A 24,776-nucleotide genomic window follows, 5' to 3' on the forward strand; every position below is an offset into this window, starting at 1 on the left:
CCTGGCACAAGAATCATAAAAAGATTTGCTACAGTCAATTCCCTGGTTTGGTAGAGTTTGGGGGTTCATTGACCTGAGATTGGTATATGGGCAATGAATAACATTTAGTTAAATGTTTCTCCCAGAGCAACAGAGGACTCCTCAAAATAAGTGCTCATGACAAGCCAGCACAGATTTATCCTACCATGTAGGATGGCAGTGTTATTGTGCAAGGTTTCATCCTGAAAAAAAATGGAAATGTTGCTTCTGCTCTGCCAAGTGTTCTCACTTAGGGATGCAAAGATTTGTAAATATGATCATTGTTCCACGGTCATGTGCTTTGAAAGAAAAATGCATGTAACATATTTTGGGATCAAGTAAATAGCAGTGGTACATTTTGACATAATCCTAAAAGTGATGACAAGAACAATATCTAGCAGGATCTATTTGTAAGTGTGTTGGAGCCAGATTTCTAAAAATTCAGTCAGAGAGAGCAGAACTTAAAAATAGACAAAGCAGTTTAAACTTAGAATGAATTCTAGAAAATGATCATATGTATCTAATCTAATTCATAAAAATAAATCTTTAGAGACTAAAACAAAAAGGGGGGAGTTTATTAGGTCAGTCTGTTATGTCCGATCAGATCAGTACTTAAGCCATTGAAAACAATTCTTAAAGCTCCCTAGCAATATAGGATCCATGAAGTCTTAGAAATTCAGTCCAGGACTAACAGCTTTCCCCAAATCAACATGATTTTAAATCTAAAGACTAGAGGGATACTTCCAGTGAACCATGTCACAAAATTCAATTGTATGTCAAACAGAAATACAGCCAACAGGACACTGAACTTCAGTTCTCCTTTTAAAATGTTCATTATTCAACACATTTTTATTGAACTTGATCCAAATATGATTCAGACATGGTCAGTCTGTAAAGTCAAGAAGTCCACAGAGCACAGTAGAAAGCTAGCACATCCACAAATGTAACAACATAGCATACAGACAGCAGTGATAACAACAGCCCACCGAAGAGATACATGCAGATTCTGAGATCATAAGGCCATTCCAGGCAATGCAATGGCTCAGCTAGAGACAGGAGCTTTTTGTTTTGTTTTGTTTTGAGGCAGGGTCTCACTCTGTTGCTGAGGCTGAAGTGCAATGGTGTGACCATAGTTCATTACAGCCTTGACCTCTCAGGCTCAAGTGATCCTCCTGCCTCAGTTTCCTGAGTAGCTGGGACTACAGGTACACACTACCATATATGGCTAATTTTTTTTATTTTTAGTTTTGTACAGACGAGGTCTCCCTATGTTGCACAGGCTGGTTTCGAACTCCTGGCCTAAAGCAATCCTCCCACCTCCATCTCCCAAAGTGTTGGGATTACAGGCATGAGCCACCATGCCTGGACTAGCAGCATCTTTTAATTAAGGGCCAGGTTCCAGGGTGCAGTGCTCTTCCTTTTTAGTGGGTGCTATCACTTCTAAAGGTAACAATTATTTTCTGGTCAGAGGAATTAAACAAAAAAAAAAACCTTGCAAGGCATTTAAGGTTTAAAAAAAGCAATCCTGTTTCAATACAAAGGTCTTGTGCAAAGGAGGATGGCTCCCCACTGAATCAAGTGGCAAAGTCCAGACATCTAGGGCACTGTACTTTTGTAAAAGGAGACACACCAGGAAGTGCCCAAGCTCAGGAGACAGCAGTACTGGGGCAGTGGGAAGCATTGTTGAAATGCAAAGAGAGAGAAGAGCTGGCCAACAAGGCCTTAAAGCTCAAGAGGAGGCATTTTTAATTAGAAACTTGGAGTGACTTGGATCAAAATTACATGGGAAGCCTGGATGCGGTGGCTCAAGCCTGTAATGCTAGCACTTTGGGAGGCCAAGGTGGGCAGATAACTTGAGGTCAAGAGTTTCAGACCAGCCTGGCCAACATGGTGAAACCCCATCTCTACAAAAACTACAAAAACTAGCTGGTGTAGTGGCGCACACCTGTAGTCCCAGCTACTTGGGAGGCTGAAGCAGGAGAATCACTTGAGCCCAGGAGGCAGAGGTTGCAGTGAGCCAAAATTGCACCAGTGCACTGCAGCCTGGGTGACAGAGCAAGACTCTGTCTTAAAAAATAAAAATAAATAAATAAATGAATAAAAATTACATGGGAAGATCCTGTTATTCAGTTTAAGGTTCATTATTTATGTCCCCAGTATTTATGCACAAACCTATTGTATTAGTTTGCTAGGGCTGCCGTGATAAAGTACCACAAACTGGTTAGCTTAAACAACAGAAAGTTATTGTCTTAAAGTTCTGGAGGCTAGAAGTCCAAAATCAAGGTGTTGACTGGGTTGTTTTCTTTTGCGACCAGTGTAGGAAAATCTGTTCTAAGCCTCTTTCCTTGGTGTGCAGGTGACCGTCTTCATGTCACATGCTGCTTCCCCTTTCCATAGGGCAACAGTCATATTGAATTAAGGCCCACCCTAATGACATCATTTAACTTGCTTACCTCTGTAAAGATGCTGTCTCCAAATAAGACCACATTCTGAGGTACTGGGGTTACGACTTCAACATATGAATTTGGGGGGTGCCAGGACACAGCATCTGGATTATAGAAGGCACAGTCCTTATTCACAAAGAGTTTATCATCCCATTTTGAGGTCAGGACTTAGTCACAGGACACATTCAGAACACCCTTTAGGGAATGTAATCAAATGATAAGCTCTTTGTTTTGGCCAGGAAGCCTTTAGAGCAGTGGCTTTGAAATGTCATGTTCACAGTCCCCTTCACAATTACTGCCACATCTTGATGCTACTATTTACTTGATGCTTTTTCATCTTTGCTCTTTTTACTTAAGTCAGTTTACCTCAGTCCATTAATGGAAAACCAGTATCCCTGCCAAAAATAGAAAGTAAATTTAAAACTAAACACATTACAATTAAATTTTAAAATACTGCCCATGAATCATATGAAATCCTTCTACCCCAGTTCAACATAGCCCTAAAGGCTGGAAGGAGCCCTCTGAATTAGGAAATTATTAGACAACTTTGGTCCAAATTCTGTCACCATCATCTGTCATGGGTAAGCAACTTAACCTGTTAACTTCCTCCTCTGGTTCCCACCATCAGGTGAAACAGTTAATCAGGTGGAGAGCTGCCCTAAGAATTATATGAAATATGAAATAACATGAAATAGAGCTGGGCATGATAGCTCACTCCTGTACTCTCAGCACTTTGGGAGGCCCAGGCTGGAGGATCACTTGAGGCCAGGAGTCCAAGACTAGCCTGGGCAACATAGAGAGACCCTGTCACTACAAAAAAATTAAAAACTTAGCCAGGCATGGTGGTGTACTGCCTGCAGTCCCAGCCACTCAGGAAGCTGGCGTGGGAGGATCGCTTGAGCACAGGAGCGCGACGTAACAGTGAGCTATGATTGTGCCACTGCACTCCAGCCTGGGTGACAGAGCAAGACCCTGCCTTTTTTTTTTTTTTTTTTTTTTTTTTTTTTTGAGATTGAGTCTCACTCCATTGCTCAGGCTGGAGTGCTGTGGTGCAATCTTGGTTCACTGCAACCTCCGCCTCCCAGGTTCAAGCAATTCTCCCGCCTCAGCCTCCCAAGTAGCTGGGATTACAGGCACGCACCACCATGCCCGGCTAATTTTTGTATTTCTAGTACAGACAGGGTTTCAAATGTTGGCCAGGCTGGTCTCAAACTCCTGACCTCAGCTGATACACCCGCCTTGGCCTCCCGAAGTGCTGGGATTACAGGTGTAAGCCACTATGCCCAGCCGACCCTGTCTCAAAAAAAATTATATGAGATAATATTATAAGAGCTCTCTCAATATAAAAGCACTATAAAAATATTATCATGGATAAAATGGACAGCAGATTAAAAACTTGAACTCTTACTTCTGCTCTTTTCCACTCTCTAATCTGGAGCTCTCCCTATATTCTCTGAGGTTTCCTACAGTTACACTGCCCACCCACACCAGCCTGCACTTCTCTTAGCCTGTTGGCTGATGCTGGTCTCTATAGGAACGCGGAAGCTGTTCTTAGTGACAGATGACCTCATTTCCATCACCCCGTGCTTCAAGCCTCAAGGACTGAGGCAGGTTCTGCCTTCGTTGTGTGTTGCTGGTGATCACTACTCTGCAGCTCACCTCTGCACTCAGCTGTACCCCACCAACACAGTCATCAAAAAGCACTGAGAAGACAGTCCCCTGATTTTCTCTTCTTTGCTGCTTTTGAGTGAAATGCTTTGCTTTTCCATAAATAGTTCAGAGCCTCATGCCACGTGAATATTTCTTCAAAAGTGGTTCTCTCCAGGGGACTTGAGCACAGCTGTCAGTTAGCTTGACTCAGAAGCAACAGACCAGAGAAAGGCAACATTTCCCCCAACAGCACTGTTTTGTATCCCACTTTACTCAGCCAGAGTCAGCTCAATTTCACCTCTGAATCTGAGACTGAAACCCTACCTGTCCTCCATTCCTGTAACATCTCCATTTCCAACTTGAAAAATAAAGCCAAACAAATCTCAGTATGTGTTAGGATCTTCTCCCCTTCTAACTTCAAAGATAAAATGTGCTTAGGAGGCAGGGAAGGGCTGATTGAGCTGGTATCGCCATGATCTGGTGCGAACATTCTGTGAGTGTGGAGTGTCTCTCTTTCCCTCAAAGGGGCCTTCCTGAGTCCTAGAGAGAGGACCCATTTCTGGAGACTTGCACTTGCAAATTCCCCTGAGGTGGTCACTAGCCCTAGACACTAGGCTTCAGGACCACACACTGCCTCTTTCTGCCAGGGTCTTCCATCTGGCCTCTGTGGCCCCTGGGTAACATCAGCCCCTGGGGACTCCTTTCCAGCAGGAGTAACAGTGCCCCAACACCAGCTTTGTTGTGGGCGGATCCCCCACACCTAGTCCACAAGAATCATGTGTTCTTGCCCCAACAACTCAAACCGTGCAGGTTATTGTCAGCACAGCCCCTCTCACTCTGAGTTCCAGCCACAGCCTCTCACCTTGGGAGTCTTCAGGTGTGGGTCAGATATCAGTCCACTGCAGACAGCACTCATGAAGCTCTTAGAGCAGTTCCCTTCATGCCTCTCTCATCTGACTTGAGGTAGAGGGAAGTACCCCTGCTGAGGCCCTGAAGTGAAAGGTGACAGCCATACCCAAAGTCCAAAGTGAGATGCCTCACTGTCTAAGCAGGACATGGGAAGGAGGTGGCCCAGAATCATTCTCATGACCCTTACCTGGCTACCAGGTGAGAGAGGAGTTGTTGATTTCATAGGGGATTTCTCTGGGGCCATTGTCTATGTTCTGGTGAACCTGTTATCTTTGTCAAAAACATATACATACACTGAAAAGAAGCAGGGTACTTATATTCCTCGGTAGGAGACTGGATGTGCATGATAAAAGTGTAGTAGGAGTCAAAATCTTGTACAAGGTTTCCAAGCCTATGAGATTGAAAAAATGGCATTTCTACCAACAAAAACAGGGAAATCAAGAACTGGTTTCGCTTGTCAGTCTGTTCATTTTGAACAAACTGAGTTTGAAAGTGAGTAGCATATTCGGAGAGAAATGATCCTGGGAGCTTTAGACAGAGGTTGGGATTCAATAGGGGTATGCTGGGACACTGGCTCTCTGAGGGTGGGAAAGCCCTGATGTGTAGTGTTTGCTGCTTCCTGTGGTGTAAATGCTCTCATCACAGCTGACTTCTTGCTACCAACGTGCACGCACTGAATGTGGAGCTGAGCTTTCCGTGCATGACGTGCAGAATGGGCTCTCAGGAGCCAGTAAGAGATGGCTCCAGGCACCTTTGGTTGGAGATGAAGCTTTCTGCTTAAACTGGCCTCTTAAAAAGAAGGACATCCACAATAAAGCCTGAAGAATATTTAGAATAAGGAAAGAAACAAGTTTCTGTAAAAATGAAAGGATTGGTCAGAAAACTGGGAGATCCAGGACAGTGTCACAGCCAATGAAGAAAAAAGTCTCAAAAAGAAGGGGCAAAAAACAGTATCAAAGGGTGTTGGGAGTTGAAGATTAACAAAAGGTTTAGTAATATGACTTTTAAGAGTTATTGTTGATTTCCAAGTGCATGGTTTTACTACATAGTAGGGATAGAGGGGTTCTAGTTGTAATTTCTCATAAAAATAAGAATTTTCTATTTGAATTTTATTTCTTCGTATCTTTTTCTTAATAGAGATAGCTTTTCTTACTAGAGATATTAAAGAAATTATGCTGAAATATTTTAGTTTATAGACACTTGCATTGGTCACATTGACCTTTAGAAAACAATAAATTACATCAGTTACAGTTTAGAGAAAGATGAATAAGTTTTAAATTTTGTGGCAAAGAAATGTTTGTACTATATACAATCATGTTAGATCATCTCACTCTCTCCTATGCCTAGGGCTTATATAAGCAAGCACTCAGCCCTGTGGATTTAAAATCCCAAGGACAGTGTGCTGCACTAAAAAGGAAACATAAGAGATAACAGAAAAAAAAGTATTTCTACGTATTTGATCATAAAGATCACCTAAAAAACTGTGGCAGCTTTACAAAAACAGTATTGGTGAGATATTTTAAATGGTGCTATTAAAAAACTAGCAAAAAATTATAAATTAAACCTCTATGAGCCTCCATCTAAGAAACTGAATCATCATATTCTACTGAATCTTGGAGGATCAGATTCATGTTCAGTGGGAGGCCCAGTAAATGCCCATTTAACATATTTCAGTGTAACCACACAAGCCTACTGGGTGCAAGAGAGGAGACTGACAAAGGGGACAACTGAAGCAGCATGGGAACAATTCCAAACCCTGCATGTGTGACCCAAGAGGGAACGTGAAATATACAATTCTTCCAAGTATCCCGCCAGGCTGCAGGGAATTTGTTTTTGATGACAAGGGCTTTGTTGTTATTATTTGTTTGTTTTCTTATAAAAACAGCCCATAAACACAAGCTAACTTCTTCTCTGGCACTCAGTCTGAGACAGCAGTCTGTTCTAAAGCTGGAAGAAAAACCTGCCATTGAATTTGGTGTTAAGTCATATTGCTTTCCTAAGGAGTTTTCAGGGGTAATTTTGGCTATACTAAAAAATCACCTTCAGGAAGTGGCTTTAGCAACTAATTCCTTTTAAGAAGCAACTCCACGATGAAGGAAATTCCTATTAGGCACTGTATTTTTCCCTGTTGTTTTACTGAGCAACCAGATACACATTACTTAATCCATCTAAGCCTTCAGCTTCTAATTTGTAAAATGAGACCGATAGAGTAAATGATCATTAATTTTATTTCTAAATTTAAAACCTTTATGGCTCTATATTTTAAAATATACTTCAACATATAAATAATATTTTAATGATTCCAAATGATGAAAAATATCATACTTCACTGCTAGCATTCAATTTCCTTAAATAAGTAATATAGTTTCCTTAGATTTGAGTGAAACTTATTTAAAACATAGAATTGTGGAGATTCCAAAGACAGCATCACATAATAAGATGTCACTAAGATGACAATGTTGCTGCTTGTCCTAGCAGTGTTGATGCAGTTAGAAAGAATTTTACAAGTAATAATCCTGATTATTTTTAATTAAAAAAAGTTTTAGAGACAGGCTCTTGCTATGTTGCCCAAGCTGGACTCAAACTTCTGGGCTCAAGTGATCCTCCAGCCTCAGCCTCCCTAGTAACTGGTGCTACTGGCAAACAATGCTGATTTTTCAAAAGAATTTTATTAGTTGCATAGCACTCCATTCAGGCAAATGAATCACATGATGGACCAGAAAACTCCAAGTTACCTTACATATGCTGACCAGTAACCTTGCTCAAATCAGCAGTTACATCGAGTTATGTGCATAGCACAGTTCACCTTGTTTATCTCCTTGAAATGTCTCAGAAATGACAGGTTTTGGCAGTTAAAGTGAAAAGAGAAAAAGTGGCTGTCACGGAGCCCCAAACTAAGAATTTAACCTCTAGATGTTCGCTGAATTCTTAAAGCTTTCCTTTTCATGGTGAATGCTTTACAATGTCAAAAATATGCCACGGACTTACACTTAAAGAAAAAAAAAACCTACTATTTACTTGGATGCCTTAAAAAGATACATAGTAAATATTTAGAATCCTGTTAGTTAATTTAATGTAAATTCCCAGTTGGAAATTTCACATTTTTTAGGTTAGTCATTCATTAACATATTTGAGTCTAATAGTATAGCTTAGTGCTATAAATATAGTCCCCAAAAAAGCAGTACTTAATTTTGTAGAGGGAAAGGATGATCACTTCTTTTTTTTTTTTTTTGAGATGGAGTCTCGCTCTGTTGCCCAGGCTGGAGTGCAGTGGCACCATCTCGGCTCACTGCAAGCTCTGCCTCCCGGGTTCACGCCATTCTCCTGCCCAGCCTCCCGAGTAGCTGGGACTACAGGCACCCGCCACCACACCCAGCTAATTTTTTGTATTTTTAGAAGAGACAGGGTTTCACTGTGTTAGCCAGGATGGTCTCGATTTCCTGACCTCGTGATCTGCCTGCCTCGACCTCCCAAAGTGCTGGGATTACAGGCGTGAGCCACCGTGCCCGGCCAGATGATCACTTCTTGATCCATCAATAATCTCAAAACAGCACTTGCTTGTACTAGAGGTATAATAACTATATCGCAAATATACTGTTACATATTTCAGAGTGTCAAAAATATAATAGATATTCTTCATGTCAAACAAGTTATAACTTTCAGGAAAACATCTATGACTGCTTAGAGCAACAGATGCACATTTCGGAAACAAGAGAATAAGAAAAGACCAAAAAATGAGAGTATAAAGCAGTAGACATACTGAATTCAGGAAAATGTTATTTCTATTTAAACATAAAATGCTTTCAATATTGAAGATAGATCCTATAGGTAAGGAAATGGGAAACAAAAGGCTGGTACACTGTAAAAAAATTAGGAAAAACCTGCAATGATGACTTATTAACTATGATCCTGAATATAGAGGATATTTAAAATTTTTTTTCAGAAGCCTGGTACATTGTAAAGTTCTAACATTGTTAAACAAACAGATGAATGAATACCAAAGATATTCTGTTCAATAAAATCATTAGTTGAAAGCTACATAATATGGAATCATCCTCAATAAAAAAGTATTTACTCACACCATAATTACTCTAGCTTAAAACCAACTCTCGAATAAATTAATGAATCTGCACAGATAATGCAGCACAGAGAGCTGGGTAAGGTGCTCAGCCTACAACATGAACAAGATGCAGTTAAGGAGTTAAGAGTGCAATGGAAGGAAGAAGCATGGAGAAAGACAAATTATAAATAACACAGTGTAATCAGCACTGAGACAGCGATATTACAAAATACCTAAGGGAGTAGGAAAACAGACTGATTACCCAGAATAGTTAGGTAGATTACCCACAGAGTGGGCGATTTTTCTGAATCCTCACTTAAAAGATACACGGAATTCAGACAGAAAAAGGGAAAGGAACAGGAGGTGTTCTCTTCAAGTACATCTGCAAACCCTTCGGGACAAAAGACTGGCATGTGCACATACAATTTCCACCTCCTGGAATGACCTTTCTTGTGTGTGAATGCCAAAAAACATCTCAATTTCACATGAAGTCCAAATATCATCTTCTTGGTAAAGCCCTTTCTATACCCTTCCCATCTCTGAACCCATCTCAGGCATTAAACTGCCCCTTCTCCATGCTCCTGTGGTCTTTGTAATATTGTTCTGAACACAGTGCATTACAATTATTTCCTTCCTACTTATATCTCACCTCTTATGAACTGATTCATTTTTTATCCTATTGCCTAGTGGCAGCCACACAGTAGGTTCTCAACAAATGTTTGTTGGGGATGTGGGTAGTGGGGTGGCTACCTGGCTACTCGCGTATCACAATTACAAATGTTATCTTGTTCCACCTTCAGTGCAATCTTATGAGGTTGGTATATTAAGAAACTGAGGCTCGGAATGGTTCAGCAACTCTTCCAAGTGCCAACTACTGTCCCGTACCCCCACTCCAAAACGATCCTCAGAGCCACTGTATTATTACCCAATGTTGAGGTTAATGGAGACTCTATCCAGTTCCAGCTTGTTTGTAGGTAAGGTATTACCATGGTTCTGGTAATGATTTTATGAACTACAGTAGCTAAGAAAATGTGATCATTTATACTATTTGACTGTTGTTTTACACATTTTGATGAAGGAAGAGAAATATCATGCTTTCTCAATGAACATACATTTGGAATTTTGCAATTCATAATTTAAATAAAATAAGTACAAAAACTCAAACTATGAAAATGTGGAAGAATCCCTTAACGTCACCACTAAATCTGAGTTACAATACTCTGGTTTCTAAACTTAAAACAGGTTGAAAATCTGAGTTGCTCAATGCAGTTTCTCTGAAGTCCATATGAACTGCACACTATTGTGAAGCAAGTCTGTATTTATTCAACAATTCAACAATAATGTCAGCCAGATTGTGGGAAACAATTGACGGAAAAAAATATAATGACTTTGATAGTTATCACAGCTCCACTGTAACTCAAAGATTGCAAGCATAAGATTGGTTTAAGGCCTTGACTTTACAAATAATGATAAAAATAGCTGGTGCAAAATGAAATAGAGAACACATGAGAGCCTGCTAAGGGGAAAACCCACTGGAGAAAATGAAGAGAAGATTTTGGATATATCTGACACCTTTCATCATAACCTACATTAATCAAGAAAAAAATATATTCTTTGGTTTGGTAAACCAACAAGGATTTGAAGTTAAATTGTAAACTTCACCTATGTGCTTCCATTTATTTTATAATGCAACATTTTTTGTATGTATGTGTTCTATAAGAAAATCAAGCCCAGTTGTACTCTGGTGCTGCTGATTCAGATAAGTCAGTTCTTTTTTTTTCATCTTCAAATTGTTTATTTATCCAAAAGATTACTGTTTTCAGCCATTATGTTATGGAGGTTTGTTACATAGAATATGTCTATGAAAAAAACACAATAATAATAGTAATGACTAATGTGGAAGAAGGGGTTTAAAATAGGATGGAATTAAATGTCATCAACAATAAAAGAGAAGATGGGAAAGAAAGTTATTGGAATGAAAAGATCCTAAGATTCTTGTACAGTTTGAGGCACTTAAAGATCCCAATTCATTATATGCTAACTCAATTACATATGTCAAAAATTGAAAGGATAAACTTTTAAGAGAATAGACTAGAATGTTTAAATTCCAAGCAAATATGCTCAGGAAGAATGTGAGATGTGGGAGTAAAAACAACTCATCATTTCCATTGCAGGTATAAAAATAGGGGGTAAAAACTAAGAAAAAGCATGACATGCAGAAAATAAATAAGATGTTGTAAAAAGTCCAAACATATCAAAAGTAAAAGCAGATGTAAAAAACTCTACATGTACCAATTTTAAAAGATGCTCACTTAAATTAGATTAAAAATCATAAAGCTTTACATGATTTACAGCAGATAAATCTACAGCATGCCAAAGAATGGCTGAAAGTAAATTGATGGGAAAAGATACACTAAGCAAAAACTAACTGAAAGGAAGTTGATATAACAACTGATAACAGACAAAACAGACTTTAAGAAATATAGCAGGATAAAATAATTGCATTATAAGTAACTTCATAGGTGTGTCCACTATTTAGTCCTTAAGAAAGTATAAAAAGCTAATTATAACAAACACGATAAAATCAGTATGTATAGTAAGCAATTATTTTGTGGGCTAGTAACGGTTGCAATCAGAACAAAGAATTTCTAAACCGCATGCAAAAGCTATCTTAACTCAATCACAAAATATTTACAATTATTTAACATTTACTAATTTTGGCTATATGAGTCTCCTTTAAGGAAAAGTGACACAAATAAGCATGGGGGGCAATAAAAATACAACAAGGGTAATGTTTCTAGAATCATCTCAATCTATGGAGAGAAGAATGCCTGTATCAAGTATCGCTTGCAGTCAATATGTTAAGGCATAAAATACACTAAAGCTTCTTTGGCTACACCAACCTATGCAATTTTCGAAAACCTACCTAATATCCAGGGGAGTCTTTCATAACCATTTTGAACATGTGGACTCCTCTGTGGACCAAATCTTCCACACGCATATTAAAAGGAAGATCCGTGATAGTCTGAGATACCAAGGTGATCCTGTGAATTCAGATTCCACTAAGCTATTTTTCATCTATAATGGTCATGCACTGTCCTTGGTACTGCCCTGGGTATGCCTGCTCATTCAGTCTCTGAACACCTTGCAAAGTGTATTCCAAAGTATGAGACTTTCTAACCCCTAGTATCTATTCTTGCAGTGACCATACAAGGATGCCTTAAGCTTTGAAACAGACTAGAGGACCAGATACATTGTTAGCAAGACATTCTACTATGGGAGAGACACTGATTGCTCACTGTATAGCCAAAGGCTTGTACGCATTTCCCAGTCCCCTTGCAGTTACGCAAAATCTTGCTAACAATGCTGAACAATGAGCTCTGAGCCGAAGTGAAATGTGTGGCTTTGGTGTCTAAGCATTTAAGAGCTAGCTTAAGAGTTTCCAGCTCTCTCTTCCCCTGACACTTGCCCAAAGAGGTCATGTGTCCAGATGGCATAATGATAAAATGGTTGAGCCTTTAATAATCTAATATGGAAAAAATAAAGAAGGTAATGAGCCTGAGTCCCTAAGTGACAGTATGAATCAAGCCCCCTGCCAACCCACACTAGACATGCAGCATTAGCAATAAATAATCCTTTGTTCTGTTAAGCCCTGAGGATTTAGGGTTAGTAAATTATTGCAGCATAATCTGACTAGGTGAAAAGAATTTAGAGCTAAGTTGTTCCAAAAAACAATTACATGTTCAAAGCTCTTACTTTCTAAGAGCATTTTAAAATTTTAAAAATATGACCTAAAGCAACTTTTCTTCACCAGGAATCATGATAAAATATCAAAAGAACTTAGGATCGGGCACTCTTAACTATATTTGATAGCTATTCTGAAGATGAAAAACCTAATGCATTATTTGTTCCATTTGACTGAATTTCAGATTAAATTGCGGATTTCCCATCACCTTGTAAAGCATGTTGATTTAGAACCTAAATAATACTCAAATTAAAATACTGTATTATTTAGCATTCACATTTTAAGTGCTTATATAATTTCTAGAGCTCTGCTTCAAATAAATGAATTTTGTTTTCCTTAGGTAGAAGTGGCCCATTGTGTCACTTTAAACTGGAAATCCCTTCTTGGGAATTCATTCAGTGGGTAAGTTTGAGCTGCAGCTTCAGGCTACCAGTAAAATGATTTTATTATTATTAATAATTACCAAAATATTAATGATAGTTCATAATAATAACCTTACAATCTGCCCAAGCACCATGCCAAGCATTTTACATGCAATATCTCATTTAATTCTCATAATATTGGTGGTTTAAGTCATTTTTTTAAAAATGGAGAAATTGAGGTTTAAAAAGTTAAATTATCTGCCCATGGTCATTCAGCTAGTCATTCACTGAATTTACTAATGTGTCTAACTATAGCGCCTGTGATCTCAACAATTGATAACGTCAGAGCTTCTCAAAGTGTGCTGCTGTGATGGTCCTGGGTAGTTCATTGACAAGTTATTCCTTAACAGTTAATGCATGTCAGAAAGAAATACACCTAACAACGCAAACCTTTCTCTAACACTATTGCTTAGAACATTGTCAGGGTAGAGAGCATGTTTTGTTTTAATCAAATGAGTTATTTCACTTCACCTCCAGGTTCATCTACGTTGTCACAAATGAGAGGGTTTCCTTCTTTTTTAATGAATGTATAGTATTCCATTGTGTGTGTGTGTGTGTGTGTGTGTGTGTGTGTGTGTGTGTGTGTGTATCACATTTTTCTTATCCATTCATCCACTGATGGACACTTAGGTTGACTGCATATCTTGGCTATTATAAATAGTGCTGCAATAAACATGGGAATCCAGATATCTCTTCTGTATGCTGACTTCATTTCCTTTGGATATGTATACCCATAAGTGGGATTGCTGGGTCATATAGTATTTATATTTTTAATTTTTTGAGAAGCCTACATAGAAAACTCTTTTTATGATGCTTTGCTTTATTGCACTTCACAGATAATGTGTTTTTTTTTACAAATAGAAGGTGTGTGGAAACCCCACATTGAGCAAGTCTATTGGTGCCATTTCTTTTCCAACAGCATATGCTCACTTCATGTCTCTGTGTCACATTTTGCTATTTATTGCAATATTTCAAGCCTTTTCATTATTATTATGCCTGTTGTGATGATCTCTGATCAGTGGTCTTTTGATGATATTATTGTAATTGTTTTGAGGCACCATGAACTGTGCCCAAGACTATAAACTTAATCAATGAATATTGTGTGTGTTCTGACTGTTCCACTGACCCAACGATCCTCTTTCTCCCTCTCTTCAGCTGTCCTAACTCCTGAGACACAACAATATTGAAATTAGGCCAATTAATAACCCTATAATGGCCTCTAAGTATTTAAATGAAAGGAAAAGTCACACATCTCTCACTTTAAATCAAAAGTTAAAAGTGATTAAACTTAGAGAGGAAGGCATCTCAAAAATTGAGACAGGCCAAAAGCTAGGCCTCTTGCTTCGAACAGTTAGCCAAGTTGTAAAAGCAAAGGAAACGTTCTTGAAGGAAATTTAAAATGCTATTCCAAAGTACATACGAATGATAAGAAAGTGAAACAGCCTTATTATTGATATGGAGAAAATTATAGGGGTCTGGAGAGAAGATCAAAATAGTCAAAATATTCTCTTAAACCAAGCCTAATCCAGAGCAAGACCCTAACCCTATTCAACTCTATGAAGGCTGAGAGAGGTAAGGAAGCTGCAGAAGAAAAGCTGGAAGCTAGGAAAGGTTGTTTCATAAGTTTAAGGAAAGAAGCCATCTCTATAGCATAAAAGTACAAAGTAAAACAGCAAGTATTGATGTAGAAGTTGCAGTAAGTTATCCAGAAGATCTAGCTAAGATCATTGATTAAGGTGGCTACACTAAACAAATGATTTTCAATGTGGGCAAAACAGCCTTCTATTGGAAGAAGATGCCATCTAGGACTTCCATAGCTGGAGGAGATGTCAATGTCTGGCTTTAAAGCTTAAAGAACAGATTGACTCTCTTGTTAGGGGCTCATACAGCTGGTGACTTTAAGTTGAAGCCAATGCTCATTTACCATTCCAGAAATCCTAGAGCCCTTAAGAATTATACTAAAGTCACTCTGTTGGCACTCTAGAAATGGAACAACAAAGCCAAAATGAGAGCACATCTGTCATTTAGATTTACTGAATATTTTTACTGAATATTTTGCTGAATATTTTAAGGCCACTATTGAGACATACTGCTTGGAAAAAAAAAAAAAACTGCGACAAGTCACCTAAGAGGTCTGATGAAGATTTACAAGGAAATTAATGTTGTTTTCATGCCTGCTAACACAACACTCATTCTGTAGCCCATGGGCCAAGGAGTAATTTTGAATTTCAAGTCTCATTATTTAAGCAATACATTTCTTAAGGCTATAGCTGCCATAGATAGGAATTTCTCTGATGAATCTGGGCAAAGTAAATTAAAAACCTTCTGGAAGGGATTCACCATTCTAGATGCCATTCACAATTCATGGGGTAGACTAAAATATCACCATTGACAGGAGTCTGGAAGAAGTTGATTCCAACCCTCATGGATTACTTTGAAGGGTTCAAGACTTCAGTAATGGAAGTCACTGTAAATGTGGTAGAAATAGCAAGAGAACTAGAATTAGAAGTGGTGCCTGAAGATGTAACTGAGTTGCTCCAATCTTATGATAAAACTTGAATGGATAAGGTGTTCCTTCTTATGGGTGAGTAAAGAAAGTGGTTTCCTGAGATAAAATCTACTCCTGATAAAGAAGCTGTGAACATTGTTAAAATTACAACAACAAAAAAAATTAGAATATTCCATAAACTGAGTTGAAAAACTAGCAGCAGGGTTTGAAAAGATTGACTCCAATTTTGAAAAAAGTTCTACTGTGGGTAAAATGCTATCAAACAGCATTCATGCTACAGAGAAATCTTTCGTGAAAGGAAGAGTCTGTCAATGTAGCAAACTTCACTACTGTCTTATTTAAACACATTGTGCAGCTACCCGAACCTTCAGCAATCACCACCCTGATCAGTCAGCAGCTATCAACATGGAGGCAAGACCCTCCACCAGCAAAAACATGATGACTTACTGAAGCTCCGATGATCATTAACATTTTTTTATGATAAAGTCTTTTTAAGTTAAGGTATGTACATCAGTTTTTTTTAGACATAGTGCTACTGCACACTTAATATTTAGATTACAGTATAGTGTACACACAACTTTTACATGCACTGAGAAACCAAAAAACTGTGACTGGCTTTAATTTGCTATTCACTTCATTATGGGAATCCAGAACCGAAACCACACTATCTCTAGTTATGCCTGTATTGTTTTCCATAATGGCTGTACTAATTTACATTCCCACCTACAGTGTGTAAGGGTTCCCTTTTCTCCAAATGTCACCAACACTTGTTATCTTTTGTCTTTTTGATAACAGCCATTCTAATAGGTGTGGGGTGATATCTCATTGTGGTTTTAATTTGCATTTCCATGATAATTAGTGATGTTGATTTTTTTTTTAATATACCTGTTGGACATTTGCTTGTCTTCTTTTGAGAAGTGTCTCAAAAGACACTGGTCCTTTGTCAATTAGATAGTTTAAAGGAAAATATTAACACTATAGCCAATCATCTAAAACTGCAAAAAATCAAGAAGGTGGTGAGCAAGTAATTAACAGTTGGGAAATACGAGACTACAATTCTCAGCACAGGAAAGAAAAATGAAGACTTGGAACATAGGACACTGAAGTTCCAGCCTTGACTCTTCCCCCAACAAGCTGTAGGGTATCATCATTCTAGACCTTAGTTATTTATTTATAAAACATAAGCTTAAACTTTGGGATCTTAAAGCTCTAAGATACATGATGATAATGCTTTGGTTTACTATTGCAATCTTACTTTATTTTATTCTCCAAATGTGAAGAAATATGAAAAATGTCAAAATATATTACCATGATACTTTTTTAAGACTGACAGTCAAAATACAGTTGTTCTGCCATTCACTTTTGAAGACATAATCAATCCATAGACACTGAGAGGTCTACTTAAAGTGTGGTCCAGAGAAATGCTGGTAAATTATTTGTTACCGGTCCATGACAATGTAAGAAGCTTGAGCCAGAATCTGAAATACTTACATCAAGAAACTTCAGATGATTTTTTTTCATAGCAACATTTTCTCATCGAAGAAATCAGTATATTGATTTACATTTTGGAGAGAGCACCTTATCTGTTCAAAGATCAGTAACAGTTTGCAGACCAGTACTTTGAATAACTGCTGGTACATAGCATAGTATACACTTTTACATTTTCATTATGCAAAATTAAAAAATAAATAATTGTCTTAATGTGCACTTTCCTAGTTCTGTTAAGTACCTGAAGTTGCCTACAAATGAGAAATGGCAAATGGAGCCTTTTGAAGTGTTTGTTTTTCTTTTGAACAGCCAGAAAAATGAGCATAGGTCCAAAGGTGAAGGGGAATTAGATAGTGAGCCTGAAACAAATTTACTATCATCTACATCCTCTTTAAACTGTTTCCATCTGATTCTTCATGGAAAGCTGTTTGTGTTGGATGACCTAAGTGTCTTTGTATAAGATAAGCATTTGGTTCTTTTTATTTGGTGCACTTAGGAGGAGGCAATAAATAGCACTGTTAAATTTGTGAGGAATCAATTCTAATTTTGGAGACCAACAATAAATTATAAGCCTAGTGATTTCCGCAAACCATCTGCAAGGGATTAATTGTTGTAATTTGGAGGTTTGGGCCTATAGCTCCATTGTGATCATCTCTAGAAATCTCAGGGTGTATATGAGGCTTTCTGGAAGGAGGAAATATAATTAGCATATGTTTTGAGAACTGTGTTCACACCCAAAGTCTTCTCAAATAATGCTTTGATATTTTCAACTTTTTTCTTTGTATTTCCAATAGGGCCTATTTACTGCCTAAAAATGCCTAAAGAAGGATTTATTTTTCTGATTCACATGCATATGTTTTCCCTCCAGATTAGAAGTGCTACAAGTCATCTGGAGTGAGTTGTACAGTTCAAAACATTCTGCACAATGAGCCAAACAAAAACAAAACTCACACTTCCAGAGGGGAAGAAAATGTAAGCCAAGAGAAACACAATCAAAATGCAGAGTGTGCCAACAAGCCACACCTCGTCAGCTTGATGTTCTACTAAATTCCTTCTCCTTTGGGACTTATTTCTATAGAGACCATCTCTCTGTTCCATAACTAAAACTAGAAGTTGCTAGGAAACAGTCAGGCTTCTCAGGACACAACTGAAGGGGAGAGGCTGCTTCCTACCAAAAGGTATAGAAATCTGAAGCTATTTCTGACATACATGCTATTGTTACGAAACCTGGATTCTCAGCACATCTATTTCACAGAGCCCAAGAGAGAATTTATTATGCATGTTCCTGTTTAGCCACACAGTATTAAATTTGTGACTTAACCTGAACCTCAAAAATCTTTTCCCGTTCTAGCATGGTGTTTCCTCTTTTCTTTCACTTCCTCTCCAAATGTATCATTTTACCTACTTTCATTTAATAGTATCCAAAAAATTGTTTTGCACATTTTCATGTTATTAATTACTCATTTGAAAGATTATTCCCAACACAGTACTGGTCCTATTAAAGCACTGAAAATTTCCACATGGCTTGGAGTTACTGTGTTCAGAATTTTTACATCAAAATTGTTGTTGCTTCTTTTAAAAACAACCTGGTGGCTTTCACAGATATTAAAATAGTCCTTAACACTCTCCACGAAGTAGTAACTACCAAAGCAGCCCACTCATTCTTTATCTTGCCTTTAAAAGCAGTTGTTACCCTTTTCCCTTTCTTGTATTTCTAGCTGTGTTAGTGGCTCTATTAGGAACAACTGCAGGTACAAGAAAGCCTGCTGCTGACTTAAACAAAGAGAAGAACATTTTTTTCCACATGTAACATGAACTTCAGAGTGCCAGTCCAAGATCTATTTTCTGCTCTGCCATCCATAGCTTTTTATTCTCTTGATTGATGCCTCATGATTGCTACATGGATGCAACAGCTCAAGAAATCGTGTCTTTTCACCAGAGTTCCAAGTACAAGAGAAGAGGAAGTTTAAAAGACTCTTCATGAAACTCTGGCTTTTCATTGGAAAGCAAAGTTCCCCCAAAGGTTTCCCATTAGATCTCATGGGCAAGAACCGAGTCACATGTCTACTTCTAGACTACTCAATGTTTGGATTAGCATACAAGTTTAGACCTTTCCTGAGCCTGGGGAGGGCCTACCTGCCCTGAGATTAAGGACTTACTGCTCACAATGACCCTATCAGGGTTGTGACTACAGAGCGAAGGGGGCAGAAAATGGACCCTTGTGGGGTCTGGGATGCCAGGTCCTCATCCCTCTTTCCTGCTAGGGATAGAAATCTATTAGAAAATACAGTAAGAAGTGACAACATAGATGAAAGCAATCAATTTTATTCAGTTCTTTGGAAATGGCTAGAGGGGAAAATTGAGACCTCTTATCTCCCACCCTAAATCAAATTATAAAGGAACTTCCGATTCAGGCCTTAATGAAGTAATTAGCACCAGACTAGGTTTCCCAATGTACATAACTGTAAAATTAGAAGTAGAAGTGGTTTTCAGACATTGGAAAACAGATGGTATTAGACTATAATCTCAGAGAAAAGAGAAACTTATGAGGTGACTCTATGATCACCCAGATCTCAGATGGAGGACAATTTCCTGAGTGTAGAGCAAGAAGCTAGAGTCCACAGCAGTTCTGCTGAGCTTGGATACAGAGATCTGAGTCTGAGTCAACCGGAGTACTAGAATCTCCAGGCCAGGGCCCTGGAAAGAAAAGAGCTCTAGAAGGATGAGGGCCAGAAGTCCACAAAGGGGATCCCCTACAAATCTTCGGCCAAGGTCTGGGGTGCACATGCTCAGAAAGAAATGACCAAGGCTTTATAGAGAGCAGCTTTACAGGGCTGAGAGGAAAACAGAGTGACCAGAGGTTAAGCAGTGCTGGTGAATGTTGGAGCTACAGCCCAGCCAGAGTGAAGAGACCTGGCTAGCACTCCAGGTATCCAGCTAAGACATCAGAAATGCTGCTGCTCAGGAGTAAGCAGAATGTACTAATATAAGGCCTACCATACACTGATTTTACCACAGCCCAAAAGCAAGACCTAACAAAATTCACAGGGGAGACCAAATTTGGAGGATGAATTCCATCAAGTTAGAAATAGTAGAAAAATACACTGGCCTTTCCACAGATCCAGTCTAACAAAGTGTAAAAAATCAAACCTATACAAGCTCAAAGAAATAAACCTGCTTATTAGAAAAAAAATCAACACTGTTATTCCACAGAATTCAGAATTTCTACCACATAGAATCCTTAATACCCAGTGTAAAATCAAAAAGTGCTAGTTATGCAAAGAAACCAAAAAATAAGAACCATGGTCAATGAAAAAAAAAATAGTCAATAGGAACTGATCATGAGATGGCCTAGATGTTGAAATTAGAAGACAGAATCTTTAAAGTAGCTATATTCAATTCAGTTTGAAGAACTGAACAAAAATATGATCTGAATGAGTTAACACACAAGAAATCTCATAAGAGAAATGAAAACTAGAAAAAGAGAAATGCATATTCTAGAAATGAAAAGTCAAATAACTCAAAGTTTAAAAATCCATTGGGTGGGACTGACAACAGAATGAAGACAAAAAAAGGGCAAAGTTAGTGAACTTGAAGATAGATAAATAGAAATTATCAAATTTGAATATCAAAGAGAAAAGATGTTGAAGGAAAATGAACGAGAGCCTCGGGGCCTTGCAGAACAACATGAAATGATTCTAACATATGCATAACTGGCATCTCAGAAAAAGAAGAAAAAAATAAAAACAGAAAAAATATTTGAAGAAATAATGGCCAACATTTGTCCAAATTTCATCAAAAACATTAACTTACGAAGCTCAGAGAATATCAACTGGAATAAATAAAAAGAAAATCACACCTAAGTATAGCATAGACAAACTGCTGGAAACCAAGATAAAGAGAAAAATCTTGAAAGTAGCCAAAGGAGGGGAAAAAAGACATGTAACATACAGGGGAACAAAGACACAATGATAACTTACATGAGAAAGACACAGAAGCTTCTTGAAATAAACTGATGAAGAGTTATCACTTTTCAAAAGGGATTTATTTCCTAATTCTGCTTTCCTAGTGACAACCTTGGATTAATTCCAGACTTAGGACTCTGACCTATACTTCTTCCTCTAGAAAGTAAAATATAACAACATCAAGATTTTGTGGGTTTGGTCACTTGGAGATAAGATTCATTGCGGTTGGAATTCCTTAGTTCCTTCCTGATTAAATTTAGACAGGGAAATAAAGCAAGTGTGTGTATGGGAATCAACTTTTTAAGTGATTCTAGCAGTTTAAAGATTAAGTTATTCATACACAAAATAAATCATCTTATATGAGAAAGTAAAACTGATTATTTCCCAAATAAATATCATAAAAGGATTTTTTAAACTACAATTTGGTATTTGTAGTCTCATATTAAGTCTTCTATTAAGATTATAAAATAAAAGCTAAAATGGTAAAAAATGAGAAAGTCTAAAGAGAAGTTATATGAAGTGCAAAAGAGTGAAATTACATTCAAATCAAAAGGGTTACATCTAAAGTCCCAACAAAACTAAGACTTTTTGTGAACATAATGATACAAATGTAATTTTTAAATTATGTATCTTCCTCAATTTGATTATATTTTTAAACGCACTTAGGGAAAATGCTGTGAAGACTTTTCCCGTTTTTTGTTTACCATAAGGAAAAAAAAGAGAGATAACAATTCATTAAAGCTTTGCCCAGTTTAGATTTTTTGCTTTCCAACATGATTAACCATTAAGAGTTATATAAGTGAATACAAATCAAATGTTTTTATTTCAGTCAATATAAAATTCTTTATCCCAGAGAAAAATAAATTTCAGTGGCTTTAACAATCTAACAAAATTTCAGCAAGAGTGTTGTTTTGCCTCAAACAGGGCTTCTCAACAGTGGTGCTATTGGCATTTGGGGCTAGATCACTGTGGAGGGAGGCTGTCCTTTACATTGCTGGATGTTTTACAGCATCCTGGCTTCATATCCCCCTACCCAGTTGTGACAACCAAAAATGTCTCCAAACGTTGCCAAATGTCCTCTAGGGGGCAAAATCTTCCCTGGCTAAGAAGTACTGCCATAAACAGATGGGTCTTTTTTTCCTCTGATTTATTCGTTAAAAAAAAAGGGCGGCGGGGTGATGGGGGGATGCTTGGCTTACAACTTACACTGAAAGCAACAATGTCTTCCTAATATCTGATGCTAAATTTTGGAGAGAATTTTCTTCATTCAATGAAAAAGTTCTCCAACTTTGGAAAATGTTAGATTTTATTATTGGGTTGGATTTCAATTTTCTTTTTGTTTAGTTGGTAGGTTAGATTTTTGCTTTCCAATGTGGCAGACTTTGTACTTTTTGGGATGTTTCATTCATCGCTCACTCAGCAAATGTAAGTTCACTAAGAACAACAAGCGTAAATTAGCTAAACAGAGCTGAAATGTTTTTATTAAAGCAAATAGCAATTATTTATAAGTCATTTGTCAGGAAAACATGACACTTCCTTCCCCTAATTGATCTAGAACAGAGTCATGAAATTTAAAAATAAAAAGACATCTTAGGCTACAAGTAGTTCTTAACAAAACTCAAATTTTAGAAAATACAGAGCTTTTAAAATATGTCATCTAAATCTACACGTCTCTTTCATCAGTTTAAAAATGTTAGTAAATGTTAATAGATATCTCTTTCTAAAATGGGACTGCTGATCAAGAGAAAGGTGAAGTTTTGTTGGTGCAATTACTTTTGCATCGACCTAACAGAAAATACTGTAACACCTGCAGGTTCTGAAGGTTCTGACATTTAATGAGGTAGAGATGTAACCACAAACTTCATAATATAAGCAAATGTACTGTTGAATCTCCTCCTCCCAAAGAAGAAAAAAAATAAATTCCCAGAATCTGCTATGTGTATATGTGCATGTGAATTTTTTTCCAGAAGAAAATACAGAATGGTAAAAATGTCAAACTAAAAACTTGTATGCTCTGAGTCACATGCAAGTCCATTCCACTTGACTCACCTATATGATAAAGTCCAATCCAATCACTGGGGTCCACCTCCTCTTTAATGTCCCAGAAGATAATGAGGTTCTGGGCTTGCCCCAGCGTGTACTCGTACATGCTGGCAGTTAAGCTGGAGCGGCTCTCAGAAGTCACCAGGTCGGTGTCGCTGTTGGCCCGCTGCAGGGTCATGTTCTCTGGCATGGAGCTCTGGGCGGCGAGGCTCTGGAGGTTCTCTGGGCTCAATGTGTACCGCATCTGGGGATTTCGACGCCTCACAAAAAGCAGGTGCTCCCGGGCTGAACTAGCCATCCCGTCTGCCTCTCTGGGATTGGCTGCCTACAAAGCTGCAAGAGACAGATAAACATAAAACATTAGTGCTACAACACGAAGAATTAGATTTAAGCTTTCCAGACATAAAGCCTTAAAGGGTGTTTAATAAGCCTGATCATGCAATAATCTTCTGTTGTCAAAATAAAACCTATTATTCTACTGTTAAATGATGATGTCAGAAACAGCTTCTATAGAGTCAAGTCACATGATGGCAAAGGCTGTCACATGCCTGCGACCCTCGATTTCACTTGGCACAGCTTTCTCCTAGCAATCAAGGAGGAAAGGATTTCCCTGCCATCCCTTTTAGGTCTATCCTTTCCCAAACACCCCACGTTCAAACATGGCATCCTCTTCTCATTTTCCATCCCACACACATATTTATTTGCTGCTGCAATGAAATTTTAAAATAGCGAGACACATGCTAAATACAGTTGAAGTACACCATTAAGTACAAGTTCACTTGCTCAGTTTCCTTAGCATAAGAATGTAACTCACTGAAATCTTTTCAGGAGCTTGCTCAAATGTTACCTCTTCCCCTAAATACAGTGGCCATCACATTTAAAACTGCAGCACCCCAGCATTCCCCATCCCTCCTTTCTTGATTTTTCTCTATAGCAATTTTTGTGATCTAACGTACCATACAATTTACTTATTTATTTGGTTATTGTCTACTTCCCCTGACAGGAATGTAAGTTTCACAAAGGCAGGGATTTTCATCTGTTTTGTTGGCTACTTTATCCCCAGTGTCTACAACAGTGCCTGCTACACAGTACATGTTGATAAATATTTGTTAAATAACAGATGCAGGAAGAGTAAGCATCTTTCTCCTAGATACTTCTTGAAATAACTTGTATCTCCAGTCCCTTTCCTGAGCCTGCCCCTTGCCATCCTGACTTTCTGGCTGGTCCACATTATTTGGGCCATCTGGATCATGATAAGCTATTTCCTTTGGCTCCCGATAAGCTATTTCCTTTGGTTCCAAAGGAACAAGGCCTTCCCTGTTGGAACTTAGACAGCCCCTTTTTGGCTCACTGAGTCTAGTTATAAAATACTTCCAGATACAGACAGAGACTCCAGTACCTCCTGTACTTTAACGCAGCACAACTAAGGTTCTATCTACCAGCGCCTTACCTGTTTGCCATGGGTTTACATTACCTCACTCGGATCTCACTAGCTTTACATAGAATTGATCTGATTTTCTTCT

General features: G+C 38.0%; 1 protein-coding gene across 7 annotated transcripts in view; it reads right to left on the bottom strand.

The window, feature by feature from the left end:
* The window catches only part of HECW2 (HECT, C2 and WW domain containing E3 ubiquitin protein ligase 2), a 392,970-nt gene that overhangs the window by 215,178 nt on the left and 153,016 nt on the right, over positions 1-24,776 (bottom strand). For all 7 annotated transcript variants that reach the window (XM_034954717.3, XM_055108913.2, XM_063595507.1 and 4 more), the window contains one exon: positions 23,260-23,586. In XM_034954717.3, coding sequence (XP_034810608.1) covers positions 23,260-23,551 — 292 coding nt within the window. In that variant the 5' untranslated portion in view covers positions 23,552-23,586. The remainder of the gene's footprint in view (positions 1-23,259; positions 23,587-24,776) is intronic.

This window comes from Pan paniscus, chromosome 13, assembly GCF_029289425.2.
Source record: "Pan paniscus chromosome 13, NHGRI_mPanPan1-v2.0_pri, whole genome shotgun sequence".
Lineage (NCBI taxonomy): Eukaryota > Metazoa > Chordata > Mammalia > Primates > Hominidae > Pan > Pan paniscus.